Below are 19,922 nucleotides of genomic sequence, written 5' to 3' on the forward strand. Positions count from 1 at the left end.
TCCATTGTTTATAACATATGCAAATAAAGAAATTGGGGAGACTGATTTCTTCCATTTTCATTTATAGTGGTATTTAGGGTAAAGACAGAACTGCAAACATGTATGCGTGTATTGATGGAGAATTTGTATTAAAACAAATTCTTTGGTAGTAAGTTTTTAACACACACCCCACCGAATAAGAAATCAAGAATTTTTCTCGAACTTGGGAGAAAAGTTCCCCTTCCCCGACTTAGGATTTTGTAGAGTGGGCAATTCACAGGACAAAAGAATTTTTTCTCTTGTCAAGGATTTTTAACAAATTAAGTTTTCTTCAGCATTGGTTACAAAAAGAGAATATATTTTACATTGAAAATAAAATTGGTGAAAAAAATGTGCAATTCCTCCCTTACAGTATAATTGTGATTCATATAAACTGCACAAAATAATATATCACATAAAAAGTAAATCATCAATGTCACAGAAAAAATGAAATTGATGTTATTGTTAGATTCTATTACTACACTTCTATAGCATGCTATTTTTAGATTTATTCCTCTTTAAAGATAGCTCATAAATTTTATAAGATATCTTATAAAACTTACAAGATATCTTCTAAAGTTTATGAAATATATTAATTGTATCCTTTATAGTTGGGTATCTGATAAAAGATGATAAAATATGTTATATATTTTATAAAATATCTCAAAAATTAATTTTTATAAGACATCTTGTTAACTTATTAATGTATTATATGAATTTACTTTTATAAGATATATCATAAAACATATAAGATATCTTGCATATATATAAGATATATCAAAGTTTGACCCTTACCAAAATGTAAAGTTTGCTGCACATTTGCTGCAAGTTTGCGGCAAACAAATCAGTGTGCCAGAGCTGTGTTTGCCAGAAGTGTGCAGCTAATGCGGCTAACGGCATACAGTGTGCTACTAGCAGCACACAGTGTGCCACTAGTGGCACAGTGTGCCAGAAGTGCACCACAACTTTTCCTAAATGAAACAGTGTGCCAGAAGTGCACCACAACTATTTCTTTGGTATTCAGAATCAAAACTGTGTGCCAGACGTGCACCACAACTTTTTCTTTGGTATCAGAATCAAAACTGTGTGCCAGAAGTGCACCACAACTTTGTCTTTGGTTTTCAGAATGTGTGCCAGAAGTTCACAACTTTTTTCTTAAAATTTTAGAACTGAAACAGCAAGGGCACCTAAGTTCACGACTTTTTTTTTGAATATTTAGAATGAAAGAGCCATTTCAATATATCCATCACAACATTTTCTATAATAGAACATATGCAACATTTCTTGCACCCAGCTTCCATTTTCTTGTCTTAATGGGAATTAGCGGTCATTTTGTCACCAAATATTGAATTCAATGAAAGTTGCCCTATAATAGATATTATATATTAAAGTAATAATTACACTTGTATTTAATTATTTCAAACATCTTTTAACCTCTTGAAAATGAATATGTGATTTTGATGATTGAATATTATTGTCTTGCAAGACAGTATAATTATTCTCTAGTTACCTTTGCATGCTATCAGCAAAATATATTTGCTGTTTTTGTTTTTATTTGAGAAATGATTTGATTGGGGTGCAGTGAATACTTCTTCCGTATATATTTCTTTACATTAAAAGTAGTTATCTAATGTAGTTTTATTAGGGTTAATTCTCTTGTTTTTGTACATAATGAAAAATAAATGTTCTTATTAGTCATCAATATGTATTTCAATATCAAGAGATTTTGAGAGAGAAAAAATAATTGCCATCACTTTCACAGCTAATGCCCCTTTAAAGTAAGATGTAAGTGCACAGGTATCTGAATTGTAATCTAATTAGAGAAAAAAGTGAAGAAAAAAAATTCTTTATCTAAATAAATGGAGAAAGAGAGATGGAGAGAGAGAGAGATTTCTTTTCTTTATTTACTTGTATATCTGTTGATTACCTCTTATAGTTATACAGTATCAAAGTTGGTTAAGAAGTACTATGAACAAGTTACTGCTCATAAATGGAAATTCAATGGTTGAAAATTTTCCACATTTTATGTATTGATCAGAAAATAAGACAATGTTACACCACTGTATCTGCATAAAAGTTTTTTTTGTCTTAAAAATATTAAAGAAATTAAACCTTTAAAGTGGAAAATCTTTACAATATGTCTATGTATACATAAAATCAGATGCTGACATTTTATAAAATTTAATTCAATATCAGTATATATTCATACATTTTAAAGTTATAACAATTTCTTAAAAATTCTTGGAAGTTATTTTTATAACTTTAGTCTGTGACATGCACTTTAGAGCATCCCAGATTACAGGATTTGAAGGTAGATCCTTAATGTAAACTGATGAATTCATTTAGGAATGTACACTGCACACCAGCTATTTCCTCAAAATGAATATCTGAAAGAAAAAAAATCACAAAGATCAATATAAGCTATCTAAATTTTATTTTCCAGTATGAAATATGAATACTGATTGATGTCTTAATTACTCCTTCTAGATAATAGCATTAAAGATAAGAGGCCCATGGGCCACACTGCTCACATGAGGTACCTTGGCCCATATTTAAAGATTGCTTTTGTATATTTGCATGTAAAGCTTTGATCCCTATTGTGGCCCCAACTTACCCCCGAAACCATGATTATTACAAAATTGAATCTGCACAATGTCAGGAAGCTTTCATGTGAATGTAAATTTCGCTGTCCCAATGGTTTCTTGAGGAAAAGATTTCCCCTATATATTTGTATGTTAAACTTTGATCCCCTATTGTGGCCACACCCTTCCCCGGGGGGGGGGGGGGGCATAATTTTAAAAACTTGCTTAACAAACTTAAATCTGCACTATGTCAGGAAGCTTTGATATAAATGTAAGACTTTCAGGCCCAGTGATTCTTTAAAATAAAAATAAACGATTTTCCTTCTATATTTGTATGTGAAATTTTGATCCCCTAGTGTGGCCCCATCCTACCCCCAGCAGCTATGGTTTTAACAAATTCGAATCTGCACTATGTCAGGGAGCTTTCATGTAAATATAAACTTTGTCTTACTTTCTGGTCCATTGGTTCTTGAGAAGATGTTATATTTTCCCTATATACACTGTACTTGTATGTAAAACTTTGATCCCCAATTGTTGCCCCATCCTACCCCTGGGGGCCATGATGTTATCAAACTTGAATCTGCACTATGTCAGGAAGTTTTCTTATAAATTTGTGCTTTCCTGGCCCAGTGGTTCTTGAGAAGAAGATTTCTAAACGATTTTCCTTACACCTTTGCATGTAAAGCTTTTATCCCCTATTGTGTCCCCATCCTATCCCTAGGGGTCATGATTTTAATAAAGGGGTAAAATCTGAATCTACATTATGCCAGGGAGCTTGCTTGTAAATTTCAGCTCTTCTGGCCCTGTGGTTCTTGAGAAGACTTTCAATGACCGGGGCGTCACCACCCTATTTTGTGATTATCTCCCCTGTGAAGGGTGGCAAGTTAAGCTGAAATTAACACTATGGTTCTGGAGAAGAAGTTGAAAAGGTTGTACAGATGGACTGATGACAGCAAAAAGTGATCAGAATTGCTCTTTCAAGCTTTCAGCTCATGTGAGCTAAATTCGATTTGGAATTTTTCTTTGCTATGTGATTTATTTCTATATCTACACTACATATACACTATGCCTATTTTACCAGAAAGAAAAATTTTAATTATAACTTTACATATATATTTTATGATTTTTTTTTTCAAAATAGATATTTAATATAATTAACATTTTATAGAAGAGAAACAAAAATACCATAATCACAATTTGAAACTAAAGATTGTTTATTAGGAAATACAAATGTCTCCCTGAGCTCCCCAAATTGGAAGTTCTCCAAATGAAACTTCCCCTTAGTGTACTGTATGGTATGGAGGAGAAAGCATGAGCAGAAGCATATAAGCATTTATGAACTCCGATAAGTCAATTATAGAAGTGTTCTTAATTATTTTATACCCTCCACCCCTCAGATTTTAAGAAAACAATTGGATCCTCCTATCCCTACAATATATGCCAATCTGCAAATGGCATTGAAGTATTGTGAAAAGTTTAAGTCTAGCTCTGATAATCCATATCAGAGGAGAAGCATTCACAAGCTATTTAAACATCTTCCACCCCTCTTAGATCCACTATAACTTTTAGAAAAATAATTGGATCCCCCCGTCCCAACAACATGCACATCTACATATTGCAATGAAGCATTGTACAAAGTTTCAAGTCTATCGGATAAGCCATATAGGAGGAGAAGCGTTCACACGAATTTGTGACAGATGGACAGACAGAAAATACAAAAACAATGTCTTAATCCCCCTGGAAGAGGGGAGACATAATAAATTAACTATAACACCATGCTTCAAAATACTTAAGATTTATACTAAGATACTGAATACTTACAATTTACACAAAGACACTGTACTATTTGATGGGAAGCAATTAATACACATGGCTTCTAAAAGGAAAAAAATCATGCAGTTATTTAGTATGTAACAAAAAATGTAATATTATGAAATTATACGATTTGTCAATAATTAAGATTCAGTATTCCATGAAACAGTGTGTGTCATCTGCAAGTGTACTATACTCGACCAAGACAAAAAGACAGGCAAAGTGATAGCATAAGCAATAATGTATCTCTTCATGAAAATATTTCTAAGATCTGCTACATGTATAATTATTAGCTTAATTCTTATAATCTTAATTTTTTTTTTACTTGTATCTGATGAAAGTTTTGAGGTAGAAATTGTGTTTTTGCCTTTGTATGCATGTACATAATTTGTAAATGTAGTTGTACTTCTAAGTAGATTTTACATAATAAAACACTGAACACATATACATGTACTTCATAAGTTCTGTTACATGTACATATACAACCATGCATAAAAAGATGTTTAAATACTATAACATTTTTTTAAGAAACATAATTATCTGCATGCAGTGTATAGCTTGGTTAAAAATTTAAGGACAGATAAAATGATCTCGCTTTGTAGACAGAATAATTTCCTTTAAAATCTTGAAAACATAATCATTACATTCAATTATAGGAAGATGTGATATACCTTGACAAATCTAGGATTCCTTTGAGAATCTCAAAATGCATTTGTGCAAAGGGTGATGAATCACTCAAAGTCCCCAAAAAGTACACTGAAAGCAGACACATGCACAAATATGTATTATGATTTAAAATTTAGGCTAAAAATATAAATTGCTGTGTAAGTCAAAATAATGGCAAGAGAAAAAGAATCCCACTTCTCTATGATACACTTCCTTGTATTGAGGTGTACCGAAGACGAGTCAAATATACCAGTCTAACTTTAATTCAGATTGGGATATATAATTCATATCTTTTTTCTTTAACTGTAAACAATTAAGACTGATTCTATGTAACTATCAAAATTCAGTGGCCACGGTATGTCACAGATTTTTATGAAACTTTGTGTGTAACAATATTATGATAGATATAAAACAAAAAGGACATGCAAAGGTTTGACTTAGCAACGGTTGCCATGGAAACCGATCCTCTAACAACAGCTGGACAAGATATGCACATGTATGTTATATTTTGAATAATCAAAAATTAAACGCTATTGTTTATAAAAACAACAATTGTAAAAATTATTTTGAGTTAGGTTCTAGCTTTTAGAATTTTTTTTGTATTTATTTAATCCTTGGAAACAATAGAAATAATTATTTTTATGATGTATAAGGGTTTGATATATGTAATTTTTAGAGAGGGATAAAATATATTTGCCCAGTCATTTGGTGTAAACTCACATGCTAGTAAAATGTATTGAATCTTACTTTAAAAAAGTACAGAAACACATTTGTGGAGAAACCAAAGGTAAACACATAAACCAGTAGTTTCCTCTGGTGCACAAACCAAAATACACCAGAAAGAGTTATTGCCCTTTGTAACACTCTCTTGTATTGGAGATATGAACAGCCTTCATTTGTTTTCAGTATGGCAGGAGGTGGAAATGGAGTTTTTATTCAATTTGTTCTTCAGATGTTTATCAATATCAGATGCTCTTTGTTCACTTAATTCACTACCACGATCTTTATCTTCAATTGTGCTAAAGGATTCCGGTTTACTTCATGGAATACAAATCCGTTTGATCTTTGCCATAGTCACCGGACTCTAGCATCCAATCGTCTACGTATTCGTAGAAAAAGTAAATGTTGTAGAATTTAACGCTTTATTGCATCACATCCGACTAAAAAAATGACCAGGGAAACAGAAGGCTGACAGACATATTCATAGAAAATATGAAAAAGCCCTGCCTATTGCCGTGTTGGAACTTGTATTGACGTAAGTATTCTATTTGATTTAGAATCCAAATTCTAAAGTAAAGGCTGAATAAAATATATCAGAAAATTTGGCTTTTAGTAAACATATGAGAACCCCAATTTATTTTATACTGCCAGCCAGGCTAGTCAGCTATAGTGGTATACATGTAGACTGAACATTATAAGTAGTCCTGCCATTTACTGCATGGGTGTACAGTATAGAATACTAGTTAAGTATGTCCCCAACCTAACATTCACTCAGGGAGTTTCCTATCACATTTACACAGAGTTCAGGATCTGTAAAAATTGGGGAATACTTATAAAATCATGTTTCATGTGGAAATTTTCAAAAGGACTAGGCTTAATTTATGTAATACTAAGTGATGACCCCCCCCCCTCCCTCTTTCTCTCTCTCTCTCTCTCTCTCTCTCTCTCTCTCTCTCTCTCTCTCTCTCTCTCTGACTGTCAAGTTTACAATAAAAACAGACATGTGAATGCCTGTGTGTATTCTAGATAAAGATTGTTAAAATCATATATATTGGTGAGCCAGGCTGCTTTCAAGTTTGTTTACCTGTGGTAACCCCACTAATATGTGATGGTTCTGATCTACAGAAGAAATCGCACAAATACTATTATGATTTAAAGTTTTCTCATATCTGTAATTATGAACTTTAGGACACTTGATTTGGAAAAAATAAATTATGAAAAATTGATGATTTTGAATTGGGTCCTGTAACTGGGCCCTCAAATTTTAATACATGTAGGTCCTGTCAACTGAAGTAAATCAAAAAATATTAAATGTAAATTGTAAATATTCAAATACTTTTGAATTCTTACTTTTTCATCCAATAATCACATATTTTGGCCAAAGTACATGACCACTATTTTATGTAATTAATGTGTGCTTTTCTGTGTTTCAGCTGTATGAGCATCATACTGTGCAAATCTCCTAAAGATGGAGTTGACCAAGTTGCTGACTTTGAGGAGGTAAATATTCAGCATTAATACATACACATTGAATACATAATTTGAAATTCAAATTTGAATCTCAGTATTATAAATCCTAAAACAAATTAATAGATGTGGGGAATGTGGTACATCGGGTTTAGTTTCTTGGTTATAGAGCCTGCATGGAAACTGAATTCTCTAGAATAATCACAGGAGACCATCCATTTTTTATGCGACATGATGACTTGAAACGTTTTCATCACAACTTCCTAAAAAAAAATGTATTACTTCACTTACATGTAATTAGCATACTCAAAAAGACTAGTTGTTTTGTTGTCAATGACGCACATATATATGTACACATGTGTATGAGCTCAGTATCAATTGTAAAAATGATTAATTCTAATTAGGTCAATGTTGAGAATCACTCACGTGACCTACATGTTGCTATTTGTGTGCGTCAGTCATCATAAGACATTAATTGAACATTAATATTTTTTCTTGATAACCACCCTTCCAATTCTTTTCAAATTTCTTTTAAGCATCTTTGGGACAAGGGGAATTAACATAGATTGTAAATCTAAGGACTCTGGATTGACGGTACTTTTAAAAATGCTCTATACCAAAATTGAGAATTTTGTTTTAGAACTAGGGTTTGATTTCTTCAATTTTATGGAGAAAACTTTTTCAGATATACACTTCGTTAAATTGTAGAGTTGGGGAAGGGGGGGGGTGTAAGTGTATTTGACATTTATTTGTGTCCAAATTATGTAATTAATACTGAGGATTTCAGTAGTAGTCTGTTTTTAAAACAACAGACACCTAGAATTAAGAGCACAATGAAAGCATACATGTGATAAGGAGGGGGGGGGGGGGGTGACTTCATAACAATGCCTGAAAATTCTTAACAATTAAATTTTAACAAAAATTTTACACTAGAGATGCCAATTCAAGATAATTAACATGCTTTGTTTATTGGCATCTGGTGTACATTTAGCAACAAGTAGTGTTGTTCATTGTGAAACGATAAATTGATAATGTACATGTATGCGTTGGTTGTACATGTGTTTTAGGCATATCTTATTGCATGTTTTGTTGTGTTTGGTTGTTGAAAATATTGATAGAAATTAATAATGAAGAATTGCTGATATACTAAGGACATCATGATTCTGATCTAAAGAAATTGAGGACTAGTTAATATTTACATACTTTGTTACGTCATGACCATACATTGCTTGCAAGAAAAACACACATGGGCCACATACATGTAATCAGTGACTAAGACATTTTGTTCAGTTATACTGTTTTCAAGCCATTACACTTAATTCTTAGAAAAATTCCTTAACTGGCAATTAATTGCAATCAGAAATTGCAAATTTTCTATTTATTCCTTACTTGACACCATCGAATGACAGTAATGTGATGCGCACTCCCTGTAATCAGGGGGAAATAACTCGTATAGCATTGTGAAAAATGTAGCTCATTGATTATATTCATATACGTTTGAAATATTTTATGGTTATACAAGATTTTTTTACAATAACTATTGAAAAAGACTCGAACACAATTTATGTTCATGTTATGCATAAATCTTATTAAATCATTGACTCCGCAAAATATTATGACATCACAGGAGGGTGGAACTACCTTAAATAAAGCTGAATGCTTATGAAGGAAAAACAGAAAGGGGTACCAAAATTGCGAATTTCGAAAACACAGGGTTGTGAATGTGGGTCCAAAAGAGTCATATAGTGTATAACATGGATTTTGTACCCCTTAGAGCTATAGTGATACTTTGAATTTTTTTAAATTTGATTAATACTCAGGTAACCAATAAGGTTTGTGGACATCTTGTTAATTTATGAGTATTAACACTATTAATAGCTCTTCAATACAGCATAAACACATGTATACAAACTGTATCAAAACATAACATCCTTTAGGCCAATTCAACTTAATTAGTAAGATTATCATCCTGGGTCACCAAAAAGTATGGGGCAGACTGTGGGAAGATTTTATTTTTTAATTTTTATTTTCTGAGAAATATATTGATGACAAACAAGTTTTTGTCAACAGAAGTGCATAATTTAATGCCAGATATATAAATCTATGTTATTTCACAGATGATTTTTGAGGGGCGGGTGGGCGGGCATGATAATCTATCAACTAAGTAATTAATTAAGTGGTAAAATTACTATTCTAGCATCATGAATGATCTTGTACATGTAAATTTAGTTTAATCAAATTGAATTAGGTGTGTACTGTATGAAAATGTGAAAAATAAGATGAACTTTTCAATATTTGTTCAATACATTTTTTAGAACTTGAAGAGCAGAAGATGCATTCCATGACTCTTATGTGATATAGAAGACAAAGAAGAGCTCTTGAGAATGGAAAAAAACTGCGAGTTTTACAGTCAATGAACACACCTCACGACACAAGTCCATCCTGATTCAGTAAACTGTTCTTCTAAGGAAACACCATGACTTAGTTAAGATCAAGTTTTGGTGTCAGAAGACTAATGTAACTAAAACATTGCAAAATTAACCTGCAAGTGTCTTATGTGAGCCTACTGAATAAGGATTCATTACTGAACAGTTGAAGGAAAATCACTATTATAATGATTTTTTAAAAAAGATGATTGTGTTGTTTGGATAACATTGTGATCCATGTTTGTTGAATAAACAACTTTGCAAAAATGAGTTGTTCTGTGTTAATATTATAAATTTACTAATTACTGGTATGTCAACATAGATTACAGTAACACTCAACAAACTTCAATAAATTTTAAAGTTTCATGCAGTTTCTGCAGTAAAAAATGACACCTATTGATTTTCTGGTCCAAAGGTCACCAGGTGCAATACAATACTCTGTACAATTGATGTCTGACCAGTTTCTTCAGAACCCTTTGATCGATAGTGATATTTCATACAGGGGTTGGTCACTGGTAGTATATGACCCCCATTGATTTTCAGGTCAAAAGATTAAAAATGGCAGGGGCCTCCGTGGCCGAGTGGTTGGAGCATAGCGTTCAAAATGACATGGCCTCAGTCGGCGCGGGTTCGAATCCCGCTCGCGCTGGTATTAAGTGAGAAAGTTTCCCAATTTACTTTCGGAAGGTCGGTGGTCTCTTCCCAGGTGCATTGTGTCTGGGTTCTCACTTTCACCAATAAACACTGGGCACCATCAGAAAACTGAAAAATTGTTGAGTATGGCGGAAAATATCAATAAATCAATCAATTAAAAATGACTAGGTGCAATGTAGCTAGTACTCTATGCAATGGTGTCCCCCCAATATCTTGGGCCTGTTGTTCAATTATGATATTTCATATGTTGGTTGGTTATGAATAGTAGATGACCCTAATGATTTCCAGGTCAAAGGTCAACAAATACAAGGCAGTACAATGAACAATTTATTGGTATCTACCCAATATCTTGAGAAGACTTTTTATAGTTATCGATAATAGTTTACATGACAATACAGTACATGTAATATAGCTCGTTTATGGAAATAATTGCAAAATCTACTTGGTGTTTGGGGAGGGGGGGGGGGGGTCCTACTGGATTACAGTTTATGTTTACATGGTTTTTTTTAATCACTCTAACTAATTTTTATTAATATGTTAAACTTCTCCATGTTTATTTTTGAAATATCAATTGCTCATATTGTTCATTTTAACTGAAAATGGTGTAGGTTGTATTATTTGTCATTAGTATGAATTTTTGGCAAAATGCCCAAATCTAGTTTTCGCACTACAATAGATCAATTGTACTACATTTCACCATTAATCTTTTTATATAAATTAGAAGTCTTTGATATGGACACCCTTTGATGACAGTTGATTATGCTGTATGTATTTTCCAAATTATCTAAATTCATCAACGAAATCCAACAAAAAATCCCGTTTTGGCAAAATGCCCAAATCTACAGTTTTCTTACTACAATAGATCTATTGCACTACGTTTCACCATTAATCTTTTTATATACATTAAGAGTCTTTGATATGAACATCCTTTGATGACAGTTGATTTTGCTGTATGTATTTTCCAAATTATCTAAATTCATCAACGAAATCCAACAAAAAATCCCGTTTTGGCAAAATGCCCAAATCTACAGTTTTCTTACTACAATAGATCTATTGCACTACGTTTCACCATTAATCTTTTTATATACATTAAGAGTCTTTGATATGAACATCCTTTGATGACAGTTGATTTTGCTGTATGTATTTTCCAAATTATCTAAATTCATCAACGAAATCCAACAAAAAATCCCGTTTTGGCAAAATGCCCAAATCTACAGTTTTCGTGCTACAATAGATCTATTGCACTACGTTTCACCATTAATCTTTTTATATACATTAAGAGTCTTTGATATGGACATCCTTTGATGACAGTTGATTATGCTGTATGTATTTTCCAAATTATCTAAATTCATCAACGAAATCCAACAAAAAATCCCGTTTTGGCAAAATGCCCAAATCTACAGTTTTCATGCTACAATAGATCTATTGCACTACGTTTCACCATTAATCTTTTTATATATATTAAGAGTCTTTGATATGGACATCCTTTGATGACAGTTGATTATACTGTATGTATTTTCCAAATTATCTAAATTCATCAACGAAATCCAACAAAAAATCCCGTTTTGGCAAAATGCCCAAATCTACAGTTTTCATGCTACTACAGATCAATTGCACTACGTTTCACCATTAATCTTTTTATATATATTAAGAGCCTTTGATATGGACATCCTTTGATGGCAGTTGATTATGCTGTATGTATTTTCCAAATTATCTAAATTCATCAATGAAATCCAACAAAAAATCACTTTTTGGCAAAGTGCCAAATTATAATACATTGGTACAGCGGTCAGTAACACACTCTTTACCATAGGTGGATATAGATATCATAAATAAGGAGGGAATTTTATGGGGAATCGAGATTTATGGAGAAAATTAGTTGTCTTTTTCAATTTTGTATATACCACAAGGACAAAACATGGGCAAAACGGGCTGAATTTTGCAGTTCAATTAGCCCTCATAGACTGCTGTCGGTTTCCATGGCAACGGATGGTAGAAATTCGGTGGTGGGGTTGAAATTATGTAAGATGGTGCAAATAAAGTTAATACTGTGAAAATCAAAGAAATCTGTGACATTGAGTGGCCAGACCCTATCTGATTTCTTTGATTTTTACATAGAATTGATCTTAAGTTTTAACATTCTGATCACAATCTCCATTTAAACAAATTAATTATGTCTTATTGAACTTATTTTCACTTGTCAATGAAATATTTAGATTTAGTTTGATTAAAATTACTTATTATATAGATAAAATTGAATTACAGATGTCAAGTCCCCCAAACAATGTTTCTTCATTGATCTATTTAACAATATATGTTTATTTTAAAAACTAGGGGTGGTGTGTTTAATTTAGGGTCAGAAACACAATTTTTATTTGACGCCTTAATTTATGCTTTTAAATTTTCAAAACTCCATCAACATGCAATATAATAAATATTTTGATCAGTTACAATTCTTTAAATTGAATTCACAAATCTTTTTACAAGGCAGTTAAGTTAAATATATAGCACAAACTAAAACATGTAAAATAATTAACATTGCACAGTCAGATTTTCATTAAAGAGAGCTTATAATTACAAAATTCTTTACTTTAGGTTAAATAATACTCAGTGCACACCATGATCCTAACTTGGCCAAACTTGAAAAAAAATCCATGTAATATGATCATGCAAAATAATTTCTTCTCCTAAATTTCTAGAACAGCTTCTGGCTGAGATCACAGCTCAGTTTTGATTTCTGAGACTTAATTGTTTAATTATGTTGCGAAATGTAATACTAAAATTCCTGTTCTTCGCATACACCTACAGACAGTCTATCATATACCATAATAGTAAAAGACATGCGTAATACATGTACCACTGTATTTATTACTTAATGGGTTCTTTTCTGTTAAAAGTGACATATAGGCCCGATAGGCCGGGTGTTTAAATTCCTATTATTCTGTTTAATGTTTTTTTTTCAATTCTGTAATGTATAAAACACATGTCTCTATAATAAATCATTTACTTACTAAAAATGAAACAACAAAGGTTTCTTACAGACAAAATATAGTTGATGTATATTAAAACAATAGTTAATTACAGTGTCGTGCAATGTAATCCTAATTGTGATGCAATATTTGATTTAAGATTTTTAATTAATTTTTGTACAGATTGTGCTCTAGCATACAGATACATGAGTAATCTGAATATGAAAAAGAGTATTGATATTATTACATGTGTGTTTCTGTAATTATAAGTTTGTAATTGGAATAAGTAAATCTAAATTAATTAAAAAAATCAGAAATGCATGTATAGGTATTTCAGTCATAAAAGCAGAATTTTTTTTAGAAATGACTTATGAATATATTTACTGCTTAATGTATCAATAAAGGAAAAAGTTATGATGTATATCGATGTATATTGTCCCATCACATTAATATATTTGTTAATGATTAATATATATCATAAATGCTTGCATAAATAAACATTAGTAATACATGTGTGTGGTTACAGAAACTCAGCGCTATAAACTGTCAATCTGTAAATGAGTATGAGACCTGCACCACTCAGGAATTTGAAATGTTTTCTACTATGATTTTATATAAATCAAAGACTGCGATATTTTGCTACATATAAGGAGTTTATTGCATGATCTGATAAAATTCTTTTAATTAATGCATTATCCACTGGTGTCTAATATGCACATTTTTTACCAGATTTAATATACATGCTATAAATGACAATTACAACCCTGCATTAGATACAGGGAGGATCCTGTTAAATATAATGCGCACTATCCCCTGATGTCCTTTGCAGTTTTGTTATCAACTTTTAAAATTATCACTGGTACATTATATACTTTGGCAATGATTACTATATATATATATATATATATATATATATATAAACTGTATACAGAAAATACTATTTCCCGACGAGAAAAAGAAAGACACTTTATTAAGACTTTAAAACCGGCTCTCAATAGCTTACTGTAAAATATGTTTACTGTTATTATCTATGACGTCATAATATGCTTAACGTAAAATCCTTTTCCCTTCATTCGTTTATGACGTCGTTATGTACGTGAAATGTTAGGACGCCTTTATGACGTCAAACCATTTCAAAACTATTTTAAAATGTAACGCCTGAAGATTATAAAATGAAAGCGCTTGCGTTAAATTTTTAACTTTGTGTACTGTTTATTCTATTTCTTTTAATATATATACATGTATATATATCCAAATTGTGTTTTTTTAAAAATCACAGTGTCCGGTATAAAATATTAAAAGAAATAGAATAAACAGTACACAAAGTTAAAAATTTAACGCAAGCGCTTTCATTTTATAATCCTCAGGCGTTACATTTTAAAATAGTTTTGAAATGGTTTGACGTCATAAAGGCGTCCTAACATTTCACGTACATAACGACGTCATAAACGAATGAAGGGAAAAGGAGTTTACGTTAAGCATATTATGACGTCATAGATAATAACAGTAAACATATTTTACAGTAAGCTATTGAGAGCCGGTTTTAAAGTCTTAATAAAGTGTCTTTCTTTTTCTCGTCGGGAAATAGTATTTTCTGTATACAGTTTATAAAACGGAAATACACTGAATTGTCCGTGGCCACTAACTTTAATTTTTCTGTATTCGGGTGCTGAAATGTGTTGTTTATGAACTCGTATACGAGTTCGCAGAGTAGTTCCAGTTTCACTGATATAATGTTTTCCACAGCCAGCACATGTTATAACATAGATTAAATTTTTGGTGGAGCACGTCATATCTGAATTTACCGTAAATTCCTTGTTGTTAAATTTGAACGAACTTCCTTCCCTTAAGTATGGGCACGTTCCGCATCGCCGATCGTCAGTCTCCTAAGATTTTTCGGTTGTCTCTTGCTGTTGATAAAAGTATATTTCTTCATAATTTTCCTCATTTTTTCATCTGTTTTTAGTAGGTCGTTGAGTTGCCGAACGATAGGTGTAACATTAGAGTTCCTTGGGTTGTATGTTGTAACAAACGGTAAAATGTGTGAATTTGTTGTGGGATTGATTTTGGATTTATTGATAAGATTTTCTCTATTGAGTTCTCTGGTTTTCTTGATTCCGTCGTTTATAAGTTTGATTGGATAATTCTGTTTTTGTAAATAACTATTTAATTCCCCTAAACGTTGTTCTCTGGTAGGTTCTTCGCTAACGATGGTACATATTCTTCTGGCGAGGTTGTAAGGTATGGCACGTTTTGTGTGTCTTGGATGCGAGGACGAAAAGTGTAAATACTGGTGAGTGTCCGTGTGTTTGTAAAAAATATCTGTAATTATTTTATCCTCCTTTTTGATAACAGAAACATCCAGGAATCCAGGAACATAACAATTCGAATTGGATATCAATTTAAAATTCACAATGGATTACAGTACATCTTGTATACCATTCCTGGATGTTTCTGTTATCAATCCTCCTTTTTGATAACAGAAACAAAAATGTCACCGTTACCAAATGTGACGATCGGCGATGCGGAACGTGCCCATACTTAAGGGAAGGAAGTTCGTTCAAATTTAACAACAAGGAATTTACGGTAAATTCAGATATGACGTGCTCCACCAAAAATTTAATTTATGTTATAACATGTGCTGGCTGTGGAAAACATTATATCGGTGAAACTGGAACTACTCTGCGAACTCGTATACGAGTTCATAAACAACACATTTCAGCACCCGAATACAGAAAAATTAAAGTTAGTGGCCACGGACAATTCAGTGTATTTCCGTTTTATAAACTGTATACAGAAAATACTATTTCCCGACGAGAAAAAGAAAGACACTTTATTAAGACTTTAAAACCGGCTCTCAATAGCTTACTGTAAAATATGTTTACTGTTATTATCTATGACGTCATAATATGCTTAACGTAAACTCCTTTTCCCTTCATTCGTTTATGACGTCGTTATGTACGTGAAATGTTAGGACGCCTTTATGACGTCAAACCATTTCAAAACTATTTTAAAATGTAACGCCTGAGGATTATAAAATGAAAGCGCTTGCGTTAAATTTTTAACTTTGTGTACTGTTTATTCTATTTCTTTTAATATGTATATATATATATATATATATATATATATATATATATATATATATATACATATACGAAAACTCTATGCAATATGATGTTTGCAGAAATATGGTGTATGTTATGAGAAAATCTATTCACACTAGATGGCACTGTGGTTTAACCACTTCGTAGCAAAACCATCGTGACCCACATTGACGACTCCTCGAGTGTAACGTTGAATATGGTGTATAAACTTCAATGAAAGGTGACGATAACGAACAGTTCAATGTAAAATTCACGATGAAATAAATGAAGCAGTCATCAAAATTTTATTTTTTATTTGATAATCCCTTCAAAACGATGCCACAATTACAAAAATGACACCATCCACTTATTAGATATGAAGAATGATCGTTATATATCGATTACCTTAAGATCGCTACACGAACCAGAGGTTCGATATGGTACTGAAGGGAAGTAACCCCTTTGGTCGGTGACACCGCCGTGGGCCCTCTAGATCAGGAAAATGAATCTTTGGAACTGGTTTTCATATCGAGAAATGCTTATGCTAAATTCCAGGAACTTACTTACCTGTAACACCCCCCCCCCCCCCACCCCCCCATCAGGATATTCATATTGTCGAATACAGGGGAGAGGAAATTCCATAACATCTCATTCAGTAGTGAAAATAACACTGATGAAATCAACATATAAAGCTGTTATCTAATAGATTTCGGATTTCCTTTAAATTCGTCGGATCCTAGAACTTCTCGAAGGATTGTTTTTTGGATGATGACCTCCTTGGCGTTTAAAAATTGTGATAAAGTGCACATCATAATCTCTCTTCCACTGAAGGACACTGTGAAATTCCAATTATAAAGATACATAAAGATGGAATTAATTAAGAAAAACTAAGGTAACATTAACATACATATTTCCTATATCATCAGTACTTAGAGCGTCGTTCATTCTAGTGGGTGGGGCGGACGCTTCCCAAACATGGACGAGCCAAATTCGATCCCTGGTAACTGCATAAAACCACAATATTTGTAGGAAGTCACTGTTCCGTCGCCAAGTCAATCTCACAACTCCTGCAAGTAATATAAAATCAAGAGTTGGCAAACAAGGCCCCTTGACAAACCAGAGGTGTTTTTTCAATAACAATATCTGTACTGTGTCAACAGTATGCTCGTGTACATCGTGTTTGCTATCGAAGTATCTTAGGAAATCGATTTCAGTACGTTTTGCACGCAAGCAAAAATAATATTACGCGGGTATGTTAAGGCAGGTTATAAAAGTCTTTACTGGGATAAAATCCACGAAACAATGTGACGTCATAATTGAAATAAGTATATATCAAATCCCGATTTTATCTTGATGTAAGTTTTATTTATGCATGAAATAAACCACGCAGCTACTAAGATTTAAAGAAATATGAAATTTTATACTGCTGTCGTGTAATTTCTGTCTGATCAATATGAAAGTAAACTGATGATGTCATAACTATACATCGAGTGACGTCGACACAGGTAACTAATTTATTAAAGTGTGCCGTGTAAATATCAACAAAATATCGAGTATTTGAAATATATGACATGGGATATATGGGATATTTTTGTGAAACGCTGCGAAATTATTGATATTATGAAGGTATGTTGATTTCATTCATTGCCAACTTTGTTTAACGGGGAAATCATTCCATAATGAATAAGACTGTGCTAAAATCCAACACTGTTAATTATACGGCATGCCAAAATGTCAGGATCATATCTAAGATTTCAAAGTTATTTAGAATCAAAGCTCCACCCAGAAGGTAACAAAAACAACCATTGCGAATGCACGCAATTATTCCTAAACGCACACATACTCACGTTACTATTTCACTCCAAGAACTTCGTTTCGATGGAAAATACTTGGTAGGAGACTATTTCAATTCAATTAGCTTCGGTACTTCCATACATCTTCACACGTCAAGGGTTATTGATTCGTTACCTCGCACTAACCCTTGACATCAATGACTATCAAAAAGCGGGACTCGTTCTGACAAAAAAGTGGGAACCAATGAAAATGCGGTTCTATTTCTAACAACGCGAAGCGAGAGATTCAAATAAAAACACGTGAATTGAGACCTACAGTTATCGCTATTTCAATCGTTTAAGCAATATTGTCTTAAACAAAGAGGTTTCCAAACTTGATCTACTATCAATAAACGTAATTAGTAGTGTAAATATTGCAATTGCGCGTGTTTATCAATACAGCAGTATGCGATCGCGCCATTTGTATTCATGTACACCATAACAAGATGAAGTGATTTCATTGGATGTTTTATTTATAGTGGATTGCGTAATGGTCTAATGAGCCCAACTTTAATATAGCGACTGATGTCAATGGTTAGTGTTAGGTGACGAATCAATAACCCTTGACTTGTGAAGATGATTTCCATATATAATTGCTAATTACTGTGTGGTACACGGTATACATTGACAGTAAAGCATACACCCAACCCTCAGAATGGTAGCGATATCAGATACCGGAGTAGAATTATCAACCTGAGTGTCCATGCTAATGTAGTGTGATAGTGCACGGATCTTCCGATCCACATAATGTCCGTTCCAGTCTGGTTCATGTAGAATTTGACCTCGACCCAACCATGCGTAACCTTTTCGTACCAGAACTCAGTATTATTATTTATTGCCTAGCATGTACCTACCTACGCAGGGTAGCGGTTTTTCTTATCAACAATGGGAATGGTCAATCTACTTACCTGAGATTGAAATAGAACGTTCTCTTCACTAATATTAGATCGCAGATAAATATCGTCTTTTTCTGGTCTCTGAACAGACGACCTTAGTTTACTGGCCTATTAATCGCACAGAATTCTTGTATGAATCCATTTTGGTTCAAGACGTCCACAAATTTACGACAGAAAAGATAAGAAAACTTGCCTGTATTCACTTCAAACATGCCTACAATCAACTTCAATCACATTATCCTGCTGATTATATCCTGTGTTTATCCTTGTCTCTGCTATGGTAAGTGTTTCACTTCCATTATAACAAATTCACCGGCATTAAGATTTATTTTTCAACATGTGCGAAAAGATATATTTCAATGTATCCATATAAGAACGCATTCAATATTCTAATCTTACTTTTGATTATACCTTGTACTGTATAAAGTGAGTAGGTCAATAGTTAGTTCAATGAATTGGTATTTGGTCTGTCACGTGATCTGCAATCTTTTCACTTCGTATGATTAAATGTGCATGTGCGAAATAGTGTTTTCTGGAAACTACAGTATTATGTTCTTCAATACGCGGTCGAATCAACATATTCAATGATTATTTACACAAGGAAAACGATAAACCTAAGTCAATCCTTTATATAGATATATCTTTTCCATTTGTATTGCATACTTTTTTATTGTATAATTCTTCATTTATATTGTATAGTTTCTATTCATATAGTATAATTTTTCATTTGTATTCTATATTTTCCATTTGTATTACATATATACAATTAATCATTTGGATTGTATCATTTCCATTGA

General features: G+C 32.5%; 1 protein-coding gene and 2 long non-coding RNA genes across 5 annotated transcripts in view; 2 read left to right on the top strand and 1 right to left on the bottom strand.

The window, feature by feature from the left end:
• Positions 1–2,183: 2,183 nt before the first annotated feature.
• On the bottom strand, positions 2,184–19,304 carry LOC125681956 (uncharacterized). 2 transcript variants are annotated; one of them, XR_008800487.1, is made up of 5 exons: positions 19,138–19,304; positions 17,305–17,464; positions 5,084–5,168; positions 4,422–4,476; positions 2,184–2,405 (listed from the first exon to the last, which is right to left on the bottom strand). It is a non-coding gene; the product is annotated as an uncharacterized LOC125681956 (long non-coding RNA). The 2 variants fall into 2 exon arrangements; XR_007372375.2 differs by lacking the exon at positions 19,138–19,304 and adding an exon at positions 18,245–18,383.
• Positions 5,390–9,958, top strand: LOC125681955 (uncharacterized). The gene is made up of 3 exons (XR_007372374.2): positions 5,390–6,333; positions 7,232–7,298; positions 9,581–9,958. It is a non-coding gene; the product is annotated as an uncharacterized LOC125681955 (long non-coding RNA).
• The window catches only part of LOC125681764 (mucin-2-like), a 31,326-nt gene continuing 30,669 nt past the window's right edge, over positions 19,266–19,922 (top strand). Inside the window, exon 1 of one of the 2 annotated variants that reach the window (XM_056156218.1) lies at positions 19,266–19,405. In XM_056156218.1, the coding sequence (XP_056012193.1) occupies positions 19,336–19,405 (70 nt within the window). In that variant the 5' untranslated portion in view covers positions 19,266–19,335. The remainder of the gene's footprint in view (positions 19,406–19,922) is intronic. The other variant, XM_048921981.2, reaches the window with a different exon arrangement.

The sequence above is a fragment of the Ostrea edulis genome, chromosome 2 (genome assembly GCF_947568905.1).
Source record: "Ostrea edulis chromosome 2, xbOstEdul1.1, whole genome shotgun sequence".
NCBI classification, from domain to species: Eukaryota; Metazoa; Mollusca; class Bivalvia; order Ostreida; family Ostreidae; genus Ostrea; species Ostrea edulis.